This window comes from Drosophila ananassae, chromosome 2R (assembly GCF_017639315.1).
Source record: "Drosophila ananassae strain 14024-0371.13 chromosome 2R, ASM1763931v2, whole genome shotgun sequence".
In the NCBI taxonomy this organism is placed as follows: domain Eukaryota; kingdom Metazoa; phylum Arthropoda; class Insecta; order Diptera; family Drosophilidae; genus Drosophila; species Drosophila ananassae.
In genome coordinates, this window is record NC_057928.1 from 24,306,320 (window position 1) to 24,322,096 (window position 15,777).

At 41.9% G+C, this 15,777-nt stretch overlaps 2 protein-coding genes across 2 annotated transcripts in view; one reads left to right on the forward strand and one right to left on the reverse strand.

Annotated features, from left to right (window-relative positions):
• LOC6507717 overlaps positions 1 to 15,777 on the reverse strand; it is a 101,816-nt gene that overhangs the window by 77,606 nt on the left and 8,433 nt on the right. Inside the window, exon 2 of the mRNA XM_014909938.2 lies at positions 9,610 to 9,643. The gene's annotated coding sequence lies outside the window, so the exon portion shown is untranslated. The remainder of the gene's footprint in view (positions 1 to 9,609; positions 9,644 to 15,777) is intronic.
• LOC6507346 lies at positions 7,544 to 8,220 on the forward strand. Its single transcript, XM_001956164.3, has one exon. It carries the CDS (start codon positions 7,725 to 7,727, stop codon positions 8,031 to 8,033), a length of 309 nt encoding a protein of 102 aa, XP_001956200.1. The 5' UTR covers positions 7,544 to 7,724; the 3' UTR covers positions 8,034 to 8,220.

Consider the following 15,777-nt stretch of genomic DNA (forward strand, 5'->3'; position numbering starts at 1 on the left):
AAATGCCCAAAGCAAAGTAGCCGCGACGCCCTTCGCCTCCCTTCCACATTCCGCCATAATGCTTTTCTATAAATGGCACACTAATTTGGTAAGGGGCCCTACAAAAGGCCCAACACTTGCTTTTGGGAGGTCCCCCACCCCAGGGCGTGACTTATGGCCCAACATACGCCGTATATACAAAGTCCGTGGTACATAAATTTGTATGTTGCACATTTTCTTTTCAAAAGTTATTAGCGTGTTGAGCGCCATTTTTTGCATTTCTTTTTGATTTAACATTTTTTATTTTAGCCCAGCATATATTTCGCTCGTTCCACAATTTTCATTAAAAGACATAAATTGTGCAGAAAAATGCTCCTCCCCTGCTGCCGGCAAAGGAATGCCTGTCTGCATCTGAATCTATAGCTGCATCTACAACTGTATCTGTATCTGAGTCTGGTCTGGGTCTGGATAAACTGAGTGGGAGTGGGTGGCGAATGCCCTCCCACAATTCCAGCCAAAGGAGTATTTATATATATATGTGTGCATGGCGAATTCTTTATGTTTCAGCCTTTGCGCTTTTTATTTACAATTTTTTTCTACTTGCGTTTTTCGCCCCCCAGTGTAGCGTTTTGAATGAATGAAAGTTGCACGAGTGCAACGAATAAATGAATGAATGAATGAGTGAACGAGTGAGTGGGTGCCGGCTACAAGAATGTTGCAAATGGCCCAACAAAACACAGCATATTAAAACATTTGGGCGGGGTTCCACGCCCTATTCCAGCAATTCCCGAAACAAAAACCTAATGCATTGCAATTCCGTTTCAGATGTCGTGACAACGCTGCGTATGCTTAACATTTGCAATTCTTTGCATTACGCAGAAAGAAAATTGGACAAATGCCGACGACAAATTGCGAGGAAAAAATGAAAAGGAAACTGCCCCTCCTCCATGAAATGAAAGACAAACACATCCCACAAAGCCAAGTTCTCGGTGGTGGAAAACAAGTCACCTAGGGTATTGGGAACGGAAATGGAAGCCTTTCAAATGTTTGACGAGGTAAGTAGAAGCTAAAAATGTTGCAACATTATGTATTAAATTTTAAGAAGCGACATGAAAGCCTTTTACTTATTAGTTTGAAGTTTTTTAAGAAGGGATTTAAGGAAGTATCGATTACGAGAAAGGGAAAACCTTCCCTAAAAACATTACTTGAACTTAATTCTTTTCAACTCTATACTCCTGTGTTAAAGTGGTAACAGAACCGATTTTTTTTGAAATAATAAAACTGTTATAATGTAAACATTTTTGTGAGGCAGTAGCTCAACCAAAACCAGGCCCATTAAAGTCAAAAAAGGTTTTAACACTCAAAGTGGCCCGTTCCACTTCTCAACGCCGATTAAAGAATTCTTACGAGCCCGCGCCCACTTAAGGTTTTCACTTTTTCGTAAGTTTCGCTTTTCTTTCGGCCATTAAGTTTCGACGCTAGTATGTTGAGAGGAGAAAGAAATATACATATAAATGAAAGAAACATAGCAAATAGCTGGCACAACAACAGCGCCAGCACCACCGCCACCAACAATTTTTGCCCATTTTGCTGATGCGACGTCGTAAACTTTCATGTGCCGCCTTCGCTGCCAACTTTTCGGTCGTGATCTTTCACTCACTCGCCATTTCACTGGATGTATCACTCCGGGCTTCGGGCTTGGGGCTTGGGGCATCGGGGCTCCAGTGTCCGGGCTTTGGAGTCAGCGAAGCGTCCGGATAACTGGCAAACACACACGCCAAGGCATTCAAATTAGTTGTGGGCGCCGCTCGGCTATTGCTGGCTTTCCGCAGTTTCTTTCTATTTTTTTCCTCCTAATTGCTGGCAACGCACGTTCGTGAGGGCCAGAAACCAAAGCAAACCAAAACGAAACCAAGCCCACCGACCACGCCCACCTGTCAACCGGGGCACGCATAAATCTCGCCACCGAGTCAATCGCATCAAAGTCACGTAATCTATGTGACATTTTCACTGAATCGTTAAAATTGGAAAAACGCTATTGGGCTCCACTAAGTTGAGCACGGAAAGAATAAAAGGAAATTAGTTAGTTCATATTTAAGGTAGAAAATTAATTAAAAAATGGTAATATTTCAGTGCCATTTTCCACTACATTTCTGTTAGAAAACTATGGTTAAAAATGGGCACCTTAAAGATAAAACTATTTTTCAGAAACCATTTTTCTGACAATTTTAGAATTTTCCAATTTTCAAATTTAATTTAACAGTGCATTAGAGCCGCTATCCTCGCAGGCAGTCATGAATAATTCAAGCTGTGTTCGGTAAATGCAGTTAGTTGCACATTTGCTTGGCAAATAGTTTTTAAATCTGTTTGCTAATGTCCGTTAGTGGCCCATCAACTCCATCAGCTCTGGCCAACACTTCACGGCCAGTCAACACACTACACTAATGATTAATGTCAAAGTCAGCGAGCGAACTAAAGTGAAGCTTTTTGCAAAAACAGTAATTAAATTTTGTTAAATCTGATCATTATGTAAAAACCAATTGGGTTCTGCAAGCGCGAAGGTTTAATCAAATTTTTCGCACGAAAATCTTTTATGAAGATTTTTGTGAATTTTTCAGCTTAGCCCCTGTCGAAAACACAAAATGTAAGCTCATCGTTCGCATGGAACATACAATGGGCATGAAAAAAAGCAAAAAGTGGATAGCATGTGAACTCCCATACATGCTTTTAACAAAAAATAATATACGTTTACGGGTATATCTTAGTAACTGCATTCATTTACGTGCATTTTCCATATCTCGCCATCCATTGTATTTTCTTCGACAGACAAAGAAATTAAGCCAATGACTTTGTATGAATCTGGGAACTGAACGCATAATAACTGCACGCAATTCTGGCACTGGATTATCATCCTTTCGCGCTATCTTTCAAGGTCAGGAAGTCTCAGACTTTCAGTTCACATCATCCACACTGTGAAGGTGTCCTTGGATGGTAGTTTAATATCATTAATGAAATCACAAGTCTAAGAGTTCTACATATCACACATTTGTGAAAATTTTAATAAAGAACTAAATAAAAATTTCATTTTTCCATAGTCTCCAAAACTTGTCTTAAACGTGTGAATAAAATATTCCCACTCCCACTGTTCTTTTTTCTTTGTTGACAGCTTCTGAATGAGTCAAAATGATTTGTGCGAGGCCAAGACAGCAGCAACACTTTCCAGCCACACCCGCGCCTTTCGCTTTCCTCGACTGCCGCCTGGCTGCTTGGCAAACAGTTTGCGAGTTGTGCGAAGCTGGAAATTAAAAACGCTTAATGTGCACTTCCGGTGAGGGCCGCCGAAATGTAGCACGAAGAGGCAGAAGATTCCAGACCCGGCTCCCAGAAGTGCCGCTCCGACCAAGTTCCCGGAGCAGCAGCATCAAACTTATCGGAGCCATCAACAACATCGGCGGTCCAACAACATTTTACGTTAATATGTTTGTTTGTTTGTCTTTTGTTTTTGGCTCTAACCCTTTTTGGCACGTTTTGTCTTGGCTTTGTTGGTATGGTGTGTGTTGTTTTTTCTCTCCAACACTCTTTCGCTAAATGTTGTTTACTCTTTGTCATTGTTAGTGTTGTTGCCATTTTTCTTTTGTTTTCCTAACATTGTTGTTGTTGCTGCTGGTGCTGCTGCTGGTGCTGGTGCCGTCGACTGCTTAACATTCACCTACTTTTCACCTTGTTAGCCACTTCGGAGCAGCAGAAATTCTGCGCTTGGCCCTGGCATCATCATCGTCTTTACAGCGGACTGCGGACAGTGGAGGCTCCAGCTGAAATTAGAAGTTGACGCAGTGCGAAAGGCGGCGGCCGAGCCAGCTACCAAAGGCGGGCCAAACAATAAGGCTAAAAACAAAAAGCCAACAATGCAAAATGCACAAACACCCGAATCTAAGGAGGGAACTCGAATCAAAAGAAAATAGGATGAACTTGGAAAGTGCCAGCGATCTAAGGAACTTCAAAAAAGACTTTCTTTGCCATTCAAAGATTTTGAAAAGAGCGGGGAATTCAAGAGGGGGTCTCACAAAGCTCCTAAAACAAACCCCCTAAAACAAATGGTCAACAAATGGTATTCTTTTATTTCACACTCTGGTATAGCACTTTTTCCGGCAGTGTAAATCGACTCTATGCAGCATCGAGAGAAGATGAAAACTGAGCTCTAAGTAGAAAGTTAATTAGGCTTAAATGTGCGAGAAGTCGACGATGACGAGGCCGGCATTGAGTAGGAAACACAACAAATACAACAGGAATAATGGCAACAAAGCAGCGAGAAGATGAAGCAGAAAAGCCAATTAAAAATTCTTATGCTTTTGCTTTAATTTTTCCTCAGCTTTTCAGCCAATGTGCCCCCGGCATCCCCTGCTCCTCTCGGCTAGTAATAATTTCTGCTAAAACCGAGCGGTGCGGCATCTGCTTGTTAATTAATTTTTATGCATTTCTACAAATGTTCAATCCGAAAAAGTTTTCGACTTGGTCTTGGCTTTTTGTTCGCGTGCAACGGAGCGAGCCAATCAATGGCCAGCAAAACTTTCGTTTCAAGTAAATTTCACTTGGCCCAAAGGCGCCTACTGAAATTCGCCCAGAAAGCCATGAGCGCGCCCGGCCGGCCAACTTGGTTGACATTAATTGGACCCATTAAACGGTGTTCGCTAATAAGTTGGCATCAACTAAGTTTCGGAAGCGCTGCTCTAGCTCTCTTCCTCGTAGCCCCGGAGCTCGTCCCAACTTGTTATTGTTCTCAGCCTTGTCCGGCTGTCAGCTGCCGTGGAATCAAAACGATTAACACTCGGATTGTTTACAGCATATGGTGCACGGGATGGTGTGCCAGTGTGCGGCTGCTGGTCCTAACGATATTCTAAACCTGACCCAAAGTCCCCTTGAGCTGGATTAACCACATCCGACAGTCGGATGCCTTTACAAATTTATTTTAAGGTCAGAGTTCTGGTGGTGTATGAAGCGTTTTCATTCAGAACTGTTTGGCGTGAACCTTGTAACAATTCTAGTTAGGCAGTTACTGATTTTTTATTTCCTTCAAAAAGATTTTTTTTATACATTTTTAAAAGTTAGGAATCACATTATTTATAACTATAAATAGACCATTAAAATTGCGTTTATTGGCTATGTTAACCTTTAAAAAACTAATATTTAAAAAAAATATAATATTCTCTTTAATACTCATAATTACAAATTACAAAATAAATAGCCACCGGTAGTTTGTTTCCTGTACCAGCTCGATGACTTCATCAAAGAACCCGCAACAGTTCCCATGGCCAGCGCACTCTAACAGCGGCCGACAGAGGAAGCATTAATATGGAGGCCTAAAGGTCATCCCGTCAAATGACCCAGCGGCAGTGGCAACTAATTTGGGGCTTAACTCTAATCAAAGCCGAACACCCGGCCAGAATCTCACGGATGCGTGTGCCCGGCCCCAATTGAATTGATGGTGGGTCGGTGGTGCTGTGGACCCCTTGGTGCAGCTGCATTGTCAATGCTAATCCAATGGGGGTGGCTGGTGGTTGGGTGGTGCCATCACAAAAGGGCCAAGAGCGGTAATGGAAACTTTCAGCATCCTGAATTCAGTGAGCCTGGAGTGTGTGTGTGTTGTGGGGTGGTGGTGGTGGTGGGTCAATTTACATTTTGAGGAGCTGGAAGTTGCTTGCAACTGCCACTGCCCCAGCACTGTTGCATAATTAAAATTTGAAAATTAATTTCATAATTTTTGCGAGCGCTTTCATTATTAACAGTTGCCAGAGAAAAGTCCAATGTCCGAAAAACAAAAGCTGATGGTGACCAACATTTTCCGTTCTCTCAGTTCTGAGTTTTCAGTTCTCGATTCGCTTTTGTTTCTGGTTCCGAGCCGTGTCCGTCCGGTTGTCCTTTTGTCCCGTCCTCTCCGGCCGGCCGTTTGGCTAGTTCCATTTATTATTTATGTGCATTTTGAAGTGGAAAACATTTTTTGTTTTCCCTGTTTTGTTATATTTTTGATGCCCTTTTTGCTTATTCTACCCTGTGTCCACAAATACATAAAATAAAATTTTTTGTTGTAACATGTAGATGCTGCTAGTTGGGAAATTTGTCTCCTCCGCCCGGAAAAGTTTCAGAAAGGAGAGGGATTCGGACGGTGTGGAAAATGAGTGGAAATATTTTGCGTATTGTCATTTGGATAACATTGTAATGCAACTGAGCTGGGATACAAAGTTTTTCATGCCGGACAAGCTGGGATGAAAAATAGAGAACACTTCACACTCCTTGCGAGCCATGTGGGTTAATTAGTGGCAGCTGCATCAGCTCCGTCTCATTCCCGACAGAAAATAAAAGGAAATCACTTTCCAGATACATTTGTATCTTCATGCACACGCGTGCTCATTTCCGCACTGCCTTGGAAACTACAGTTCCGATTAAGCCCGGCTTAATGAGATATATCTCTGATGTAATGCCACGCCCTGCCACAAGACATTGCCCCAACCACGCCCCAACCCTCCCAACGCCTCCCTTGGCCATACTAACTGCCCATTGTGTGTAAATTTGTTACCATTTTTTCTTGCTTCTCTAATTTTATTTTTTCTGTTGCTGTGTGTTGTATGTTGGCTGGTATTGCACATAAAGGTAATTTCTAATTTGCTGGTGTTTTATTGTTTTTATGCCGGTTCAGTTTTATGGCACCGACTTATGCAACACCTTTTCGAGGCAGCGACGCATGCGTTCGAATTACACACATGGACACTAAACGCGTACCGCTCCGCAGGGCTGCGTACCGCTGCCAGCTGTCCCGATCCGCTCTGGTCCGATACGATCCGAACCGTAAAAGCATAACGGCATTCATTAATCATGCAGGCCACGTCGAGGTGAAAAAAGAACTTCGAGTCTACACTAGTACAAAAAGGTTTAATGACAAGGCTGGCTCTCGGAAATGAGAACAAATTGGTTGAGTGGGTATCTTTTAGAATGGTGATTAATGTATCAAGTCAAAAATAGTGTTGAGGCATCTTGAGATAGCTATATTCATATTAATTTTTTGGGATTTACAAATCAAGCTTCAAAATTGATTTCAAATAAAGTCTTTTAGGGATCTACAATATATTTGCTTTTATGGCTAGATAGTTCCATAACTTCCAGCTAATATTACATCATTAGTATTTTCTGCAAGTGCAGAATAGAGGAAATCGAATGTGCCGCCTAGAGAATAGTGGCATCGACAACCGTTGCCAATTAGCGGCAACATGCAAAGCGCATTTGCATTGAACCTGGAGTTTGGCTCCGCGACTGCTCCCGACTGCCTGCTGGCAAATGACACTAGTGCCACTACTAAAAACAACAGCAGCATCTGAGTCGGAAAATGTAATCAGTCCAAGTTGCAGCACGAGATTACCCGCAGGTAAGAGCGGGTACATTTCCCATCCAGCCCATAGCTCTCCAGCCTCCCATTTCCCGATACCCTGCCAGCCAGCTAATTGAGCTCTTCAGTTACACCGGTGGTTAGTTCAATAAATTCACGATTTTTGCATACCTAAGACAGCTCGCGGCCCTACAGGTCCTACCTGGATCCAGCAATCCATCTACCTGGCAGCCTTAAAAGCCGCCCGCACACGCACAGATTGCATCATTTGGCCTCCAACGGGCGGAGAGTAAGGAGAACGTTCAGATTCGTTTCGATTTGCATAGCAAGTAAGAGGAACTCGTACGGCTGCAAAGATACATCCTGGAAAATGACAGAACCATCGGTGAGCTATGCCCTCTATCTGCACCGCCGGGAGCTGGGGCGTCCCAAGCGCCGGCTGATGCGAATTGCCAGCACCAAGCTGCAGTTGACAAACGAGCTCATCCAGCTGCAGCAGCGCCGGCAGTGGGAGTCGGCCTTTGACCCCAACTTTGATGCCGAGGCGAGCATCCAGCAGAGCAGCGCCCTAAACCGGGAGCGGGAATATCGCGACAGATTGAAGCGCAGTATGCAGCGGCAACTCGAGAAGCAGCAGCAGCGACAACGCCAACATCTCGAGCAAATGGGCAAGCTTTAAGATATCAGATATCAGCACAGAGACAAAAACTGCGTATTTAGAATAAACTATGGAAATAATTCCTAAGAAACCCAGAGTTCCTTCAAATGTGATAGCGAAAATAGTTTCCTAAATCCTAATATTAATAGTTGTTTTTACTAACTAAGTCATGTTTTACTTTTAATAAAAATACTAATATGAAAAAGAAGTTAAGAAGTCTTGTTTGTGATGGGTTTCAGAGGCCTAACTAGATTCAATGGTTAAGAGAAAAGCTTCCCTGACAAAGCCACAATTGGAAAGATCGCGGCCAAGACAAGCCAAAGTGCTTGACTTTTGGCACTCGCTGCTAGACGGCCGAGGTGGGAAAAACTGTCAAAAGCATTCCGGCTAACTAACACCGACACTGCAGAAAATCGAATTAAAAATACCCACTAAAATAGGAAAAATATGGCCAATTAAAACTTAATTGGACTTCTGTCAGTTTCAGAATGCAAAAAGGGATACAAGTATATATTCCATGTATTATTTCTTTTGTAAAGCTTTTAATATTTTGGATAAAATCATAAATAAATCAATACCCAAATAAAATGAAATTAAAATTAAATAAATTAGGGAAAATCTTTATATATTTTTTTTTGCTATAAATAAAAAATATTCTGTTATTTCAACTGAAGTTTCCGTAAATGCACCCATATTTTCTACGAGTACCCCTTGCTGGAAAAAAAACGCGCCAAGAACTGACAAGGAAGTGCAACAGAAGCAGAAGCAGCCCAAAGGTGAGTGCGGCAGGTTTTTCTTTCTTTTTTTCAATTTCCTGCTGCCATTACGCAGCTGTTGCCATCTCTGCTGCTGGCCGCTTTCCACCTTTCCTCCCTACTCCCCCTGCCAGAATTTTCCTGGCCATTGACGTTTTCGCGCTCATGTTGTTTTTTGCCTCCTGGCCGCGGTTGTTGTCTTCGCTCTCGCTTCGCGCTTGATTTGTCACAGAGTCCCAACGGGAAAATAAACCTGTCCCCGTGTACTGTCTCTGGGCCGTGGAAAACCGGTATGTGCGCTTTCTTTTTGCTCCCACTGTGGTTTGAGTGGGGACCGCTGAAGGTGACAGGAGGGGGCGGCAGAGGGGGATGGGTTTCATCTTAGCACTCGCATTTAGCCGCGATTCCTTTGCACGCACACTGGTTCCTTTACACCTCCCACTACTAAAGTCAACAAAGATCACTGCCGGAAATGGGGATTACCTTTAAAAAGGTTTCCAACAATAACCAGCTACTCTTAGCTCCAAAGATCAAGTTAAAACCTTTCTGTTTTGTCAAATTTATTTAAAATTTTAATATTTTTTACAGTGCATTTTAGCTTGTTTACTATTCTTAGTGCAGTCTTGTCGAGTTTCGCTTAGTTTTTACAGGCATTTTCTTGATTTTTTTTACATTTTTGCCGGCATGTCGGTTATTTATGCGCCTTGTTGTCCCAATTCTTAAAAAATGCTACAACAAGCCTCGCAACAGCAGCCTGTCCATGCACATTAAGCTTTTTTTAGACGCTATTTTTAATAAGCCGAGCCGATAAAAAACTATTTTTCGCTCTTTGTTTCACTTACCTCACTTTATCCATCGGCCATTAAGCGCTGCAACCTGAAAGATACACAGAAATAAGAAAAAAAACGTTTTTATTATTTAAAGCAAAATCAATATGAGAAATTCCGCTGACAGTGGCCATGCATATAAAATTTTACAACAGCCCAGGGGCAGGGACCGGCATAAATTTAATATCTTTTCAAATTGTTTTTCATAACCCATTTTCTCATTTATAAACGCCACTGCACTCTGTTGGCCAAGAGATAAAGTGCATTTGTTTACTTTTCCTTTGTATTGTAATATTGTAATTGTTGTTTTTAAAATAAATAGGAGCATTGAAATTTAACTTCTAGGTATAATATAACACCTCGGGGAAATACTAGCTAATTATTGAATTAGAATTATCATTAAATACCCTCATTTCAATTTAAAATGTTTATATTATAAGGACTCAATGGGTATTTGTTATTGTGTAGATTGGAGTATTACATTTTTGATTCTTTTGGGTGGAACAAACCACTTAACACCTGCCGAAATGTGTTCTTTGTGTTCATTCACTCATGGGATAATAGCAAACTTTGAATCCCCCCTTTCGAGAGCGCACTCTCTATGAATTTAGCTGCTGGTGCTTTATTTGTTTTCTACATTTTTGGTTTTTATTATTTTTGTTGGCTCTAGTTGCATTGAATTCTGCGTGTCAGCAACAGCTGTGCTGGCCACTAAAAAGCAACAACAACTGTAATAATACCAACAATAATGGCAAACAAAACAAAAAACACACTCTGGCTCGCACAAACAACATTGTACAAATAACAACACTTTTTATTGCTACCAAAAGGGAGATGGAGTAGTTGCCAAAGCAGAAGAAATGGTTGCTGCGAAAAGAAGGCTAGGACGGTTTGGGCGGGGCTATCGGGAGCAGGGCAGTAAACACAAATAAACAATTGCAATTGTGTGGCGATGGCTGTAATTCTGCGAGCTGCTAAATCGTCTGTAAATACTTTTGTACAAGTTAACAGTTATAAATGGGCTTTTTATGAGTTGTGTGCGACAATATTTGTGAGCGCACTACACTGGACACAAGTTGAAGGCCGGTGGGTGGTTCCACCCAAATGGGTTGGGTGGTGGTTGGTGGGTAGTGGGTGGTGCTAAAACTTATGGGCCATATCGAACACGTAAGAGTGATATGACACTATGAGAAGTTCTTTGATAAGTGAACTCTTAAATACCTATCTTAACTGATTAAAAAAATATATATTTTCATTCCAATCTTATCAATAAAACAACAAAAAACATGCCTGATATTACAAAACCATTTCAATCCGCTTATCCAAATTGGTTCCACGAACTTTAATATATATATTTTTTTTCACCGGTTCAGGTGGCTTGTAAAGTGGCAGACAGTACACCCCAGTATTTTACGAGTTCCGATCTCAATAAATGGGGGATTCGATGCCAATACTCCGCAGATAATAGCATTGAACTGTTATTGCGAGTGGCTACTACCTTCTAGCTGGCTACTGGCTGATGGCTGCACTGCCTTCGCTCCACATTTTTCATGTTGCAGGCATTCGGACACCGCTTAGAAAGTCACTTGAGGGATATGGCCAGCAACAAACACTTTGCTTATGTCTGTTTGTCAGTCAAGTGAAATCGTATGCCGCCTTCTGCAGCAGCTCTATGGCGTTATATCCAAGTCCAGCTCCGAATACGAATACGAATCTGATTCCAACTCGGTGTCTGCTCGTTGTCTGGCCAAGTGGCAAGCAGTTATTGTTACGATTTATGGCATACGCACAACAGATGAACGGTGCAGAGATGGCATGGAATGAGATGGAGTGGAATGGGGGCCCCCACAACAAACACACTTCATCTCCATCCGCTTGGGTCTATGCATTGGGGGATTTCTATTGATTTTTTTCCCCACAATGGCACTGCACAAAGAGAAAATGTTGTAGGTCTTCTGATAGCTGATTTCAATGGGAATAAAACGACCATGCTCTATGGAGAAGCCAGAATATAATAAATATATATTTTTTATTCAGTTTTATCAAAAAACTCCCTTTTAATCTACTTTATTCAGGCTTAGCTTTTGGGCCAAACTTTTTTTCAATGCGCTCTGTTGCGTTACTGCTGCGTTTTCTATTTGCCGCTGTTGATTTGCCACACGTCCATAATAATGCTAAGAAATGGAAATCATAAAAGTCAACAATCATCCACGTTGGCCATGACCAGATTACTGCAGCCGGTGGGGGGTTGCTTTTAGGGGAGGGAAAGCGAACTGCCAACAGTTAGTTGCAGTTGAATTTGCGCGGCATCATTAGGAAAATTTTTGCGCTTTCGTCAAAAGAAATCAGGCAGCTCACCAGCAGCTATAGCAGCAACACCATAATGATGTTGACTCTGCGTTTTGTGGCATTGTCGTTAGGCAGGTGAAAAGATGTCTGGGGTCGAGCCATCGGCCACCTTGGTGTCAAACTCCCGAACTGCTCGACATTGATCATTCATTCCCAGTGGTATGGTCTGTTCGGGAGGCCAGTCCTCTGGCCCGGCACAAAATTGGCGGCATTTGTCTGGCCTGACAATTTGCATTCGCCAGTGAAAGTAAAAACTGTAAACACAAAACTAGGCAGGCATGAAAACACGCTGCAAGAACCACGCCCTTTCAGCCCATTTACATGGCTGCAACAGCAGCGACAGCAAAATCAAAGCCAGATTAAATGCAAAAAAATCGTGCCATTCGCCAGAAAAAATGCTCCACAAAACAAAGCCAAACAAAATATTTATTATTACACAGCAATGCGAATTTCTTGTCGCATTATTATGCTTTTAAATGTGTGTAGAGATATACCCTAACCCAGATATGTTCCAAACTGGCATATATGGGGTTTGATTGTCTTTAATGCCCTGGGAACGTGGTTATTAATTCTTTGCTCCATTATCCGACAATTAAGTCATAAATTATGATTATCATATGATATGGCATCACAAAAAATAGTTAATGGAGGGATCGAGGTCGCCCGAAATAACTTTGGTAACATCGCTGAGAACAATAACACAAAAGACTACTAGTTTGTCTTTAAAAGCAAGATTGATATTAGAGGAAATGGGTTTTATTTAACTGGGAGATCCATCTCAATATTGAATAACCCAACGAAAATATCATCACTTCAAGTTTGGCTTTGTTTTGTTTGCTTTCTTTTAGAGCATCCAGTGTGTTGTGCTCTACTTCAGCGGCAGAGAATTTTCCCCCGTTTTTGTAGCTGGATGCTGGCTGTTGGCTTTTCAATTTGTTTTAAAATACAATAAAAGCGCATTTTGCATTGTGTCTGCAATGCATTGATTGAATGCGTCGCGTCCCGTCGATTTTTTGCCAACACTTCAAGCCCCTCCACTCCGGCACTGGCTCGCTTTTGCGTATTGACATGAACAATTTTAATTATATTTTACGTCAATTGTAAAAGGCAGATCGCTCTGCAGGAGCAACAAGAATATTTTTGGTTTAATTAATTGAAAAATGTGTGGAAATATGTGCATATACATCATCGGAGAGGAAGTGGAAATCGCTGTGGAAATGGCTGTGGATATTACTGGATAGTGGCCACCGGGGGAAGGCTGATTTCGTGCATCGTTAAATGCTAAATCGAATGTGAAGGGGATGCGATGCCCAAAGACAATCGCGTAGGTTTTCCCTTTCACACTTTTTTCCCCTACCAATATTATTACTATTATTTTTCTTTCGATTTTACAAAAGTTCATTAAGCCCATCGCAGTCACATTAATTGTTTTGCGCTTTCAACAACGCCCATTTCTTCACACAGGACGGGGGATAAGTTTGCCGAAGTCATTTAGCTGGGATTTCGCAAAAGATTGCCATGCAAATGGGACTGGGGACTGAGGCAACCCCGATTGCCGATTGCCGGCTGCCATTGTCTGGCTCATTGTTGCAATGGAAAATTTATTGAACTTACATCATAACCGGCGTGGAGCGGCACTCGGAATGCCACAATGCTCAGCGTTACTCCACTGACACTTTGGCCACTCTAGCGTGACATTCTTGAATGCATCTCCTCAGATAGAACCATCTACAAGTTAATAAAAGCCACTCGGACATAGCCCTGGTCGAAAAAATGATGGCGTCGGGGGAGGGGACCAAAGGGGTACATAGTCTTCATAAATTTGTACTTGAGCGGCCAAGTGTGACGAACGAGATTACTGAAATCTTCTGGAGCAGATCCATTTTTCATAGCCGCCAACTCTTGCAGAGAGCCGAGCATAGGATTGTCTCTCACAGATACGATTCTATCTGGTATTTCTGACCATTCTCGTACATGTGTGTGTGTATGTGTGGGTATCTGAGTGAGTGCAACAAATTGCTTTTGCTTTAGATACTCGCTGTCATAATAGTTGTTGCTGGCTGTGCTTCTGCTGCTGCCGTGCTGCTGCCTTCGTACCTTTTTCTATTGTTGCTGCTCTAGTTAGCGTTGTCTGTAATCGGACATCAAAATGCGAAAATGATACTACCCCGCCCCGGAAAGCCCTCTTTATAGTGCCCCAGCCTCAAGTCCCTTATTATTGTTGGCCAATAATGAGCAGCCAGCGATCTTGAAGAAAAGTGGTATGACTTTTATTCAATTAACTTGAAAAGATTGCAAAAAAAGAGTTTTTTCCAGTGGGTATATACTTAAACTTGTCTTGTAATTTCATAATATAATATTTTCATGTTATATTAGATACATTTTTTTCTCATGTGCATATTTAATTAAGTCGAGCAAGAACTTGAATGGCTTCTCCTCATTACAAAACAGCATGAATCAGAGGAGGAGCCATCCAACGCTTGCTCAATTCTTGCACAATCGAAAAACATAAATTACAACTTCCAAAAGAAGAGGAAAAATTATAACACATCAAGTATATAAAGTGAGTAAACATATGTGTGTGCAGAAGCTGAACTGTGAAACAATAAAGCAATTGTCACATAAACAAAGTCTCACGTAACTGCAATAAATATGCGAGCAAGAAAGAGCGAGGTTAACGTTGCGTATGAGTTATATCTGCACAGTACCTCCTCTGCGCCCTGATGCCACTCCCCTCCGCCCATTTTCTTTATAATGCAATGCTCGAATAACACAGAGCACACACAAAAACGGCAGTAACAACAAATACAACCGCAACAATAAATAAAGTGTAACATATGCAAATGATGATGAGAAGCAGTTCGATACCGCGAGTTCGAGTTCTCCTTCTGCCAATGCAGAGAAAGAAAAATATGATTCTTTTTCTTTTTCATTTCAGCTTGCATTAAAATGAAAAAGTTCTCTGAAGTAATTTGTGGTGGAAAAAATGCACCTTTAATTATTATAACCATTTATTGTGAATTTCAACAACTCTTCTTTGGCTGCCGCTCTCTGCCGCTCGATGAAAACTTTCGAAGTAAATGTCCTTGGGATTCCAATGAATATGCAACATCGAACAGGTTAAGATGCTTCACCGCCGAACTACAGCACAAAGGACTGCTCCTGAGTTGCTGTTGCTGGCTCAGACAGGCAGATAGCCCACAATAGCCCACCGGCAACAACGGGGAGAAACAAGCCGCAACTGTGAAGCGTATATACGTAATTGCAACAGTTTGAATCTCGTTGGAGCAAAACGGAAAACTTCATCGAACTTCGCACAGACACCCGCGCCAACCATAAAACAAAAGGGGCACGGCGGCAACATGCACGTCAACAACATGCGGCGACAACAGCCGCAGCAGCAACACCAGCAAGACCGGCAACTGCAACACCAAGTTGCGCCTGTTGTCATTTGTACAATTCCCAGGCAGCACCCACACACACACATCCATTCGAGAGCAAAAGTTTTTTCTTTAATAAAATTAAATTTAATTCTACCAAATGTTCGAAGCGAGTTTTTTTCAATTTTGTTTCATTTCCATTTTTTCCTTTTTTTTTTCAGCAAATTGCATGGCAGACACCCAGCAACCCAGCACGAGGATGACGACGCCAGCAACCGCAAATGCAAATGAGATACAAATGCAATGCACATGCATAAAAAATGAAAACGGTTAAATTGCAGAAGGAAAGATGCAGATACACATGCGGCCAACAGCCGAGTCAAACGGTCCACAAAGTATCCATAAGTTATGCTCAAACGACACAAATGTCGTTCGGTCCTCACGAAATATGATT

Bases quoted from the DNA above. Each gene is read 5' to 3' on its own strand.
- LOC6507346 (XM_001956164.3), top strand. From the start codon at position 7,725: ATGACAGAACCATCGGTGAGCTATGCCCTCTATCTGCACCGCCGGGAG.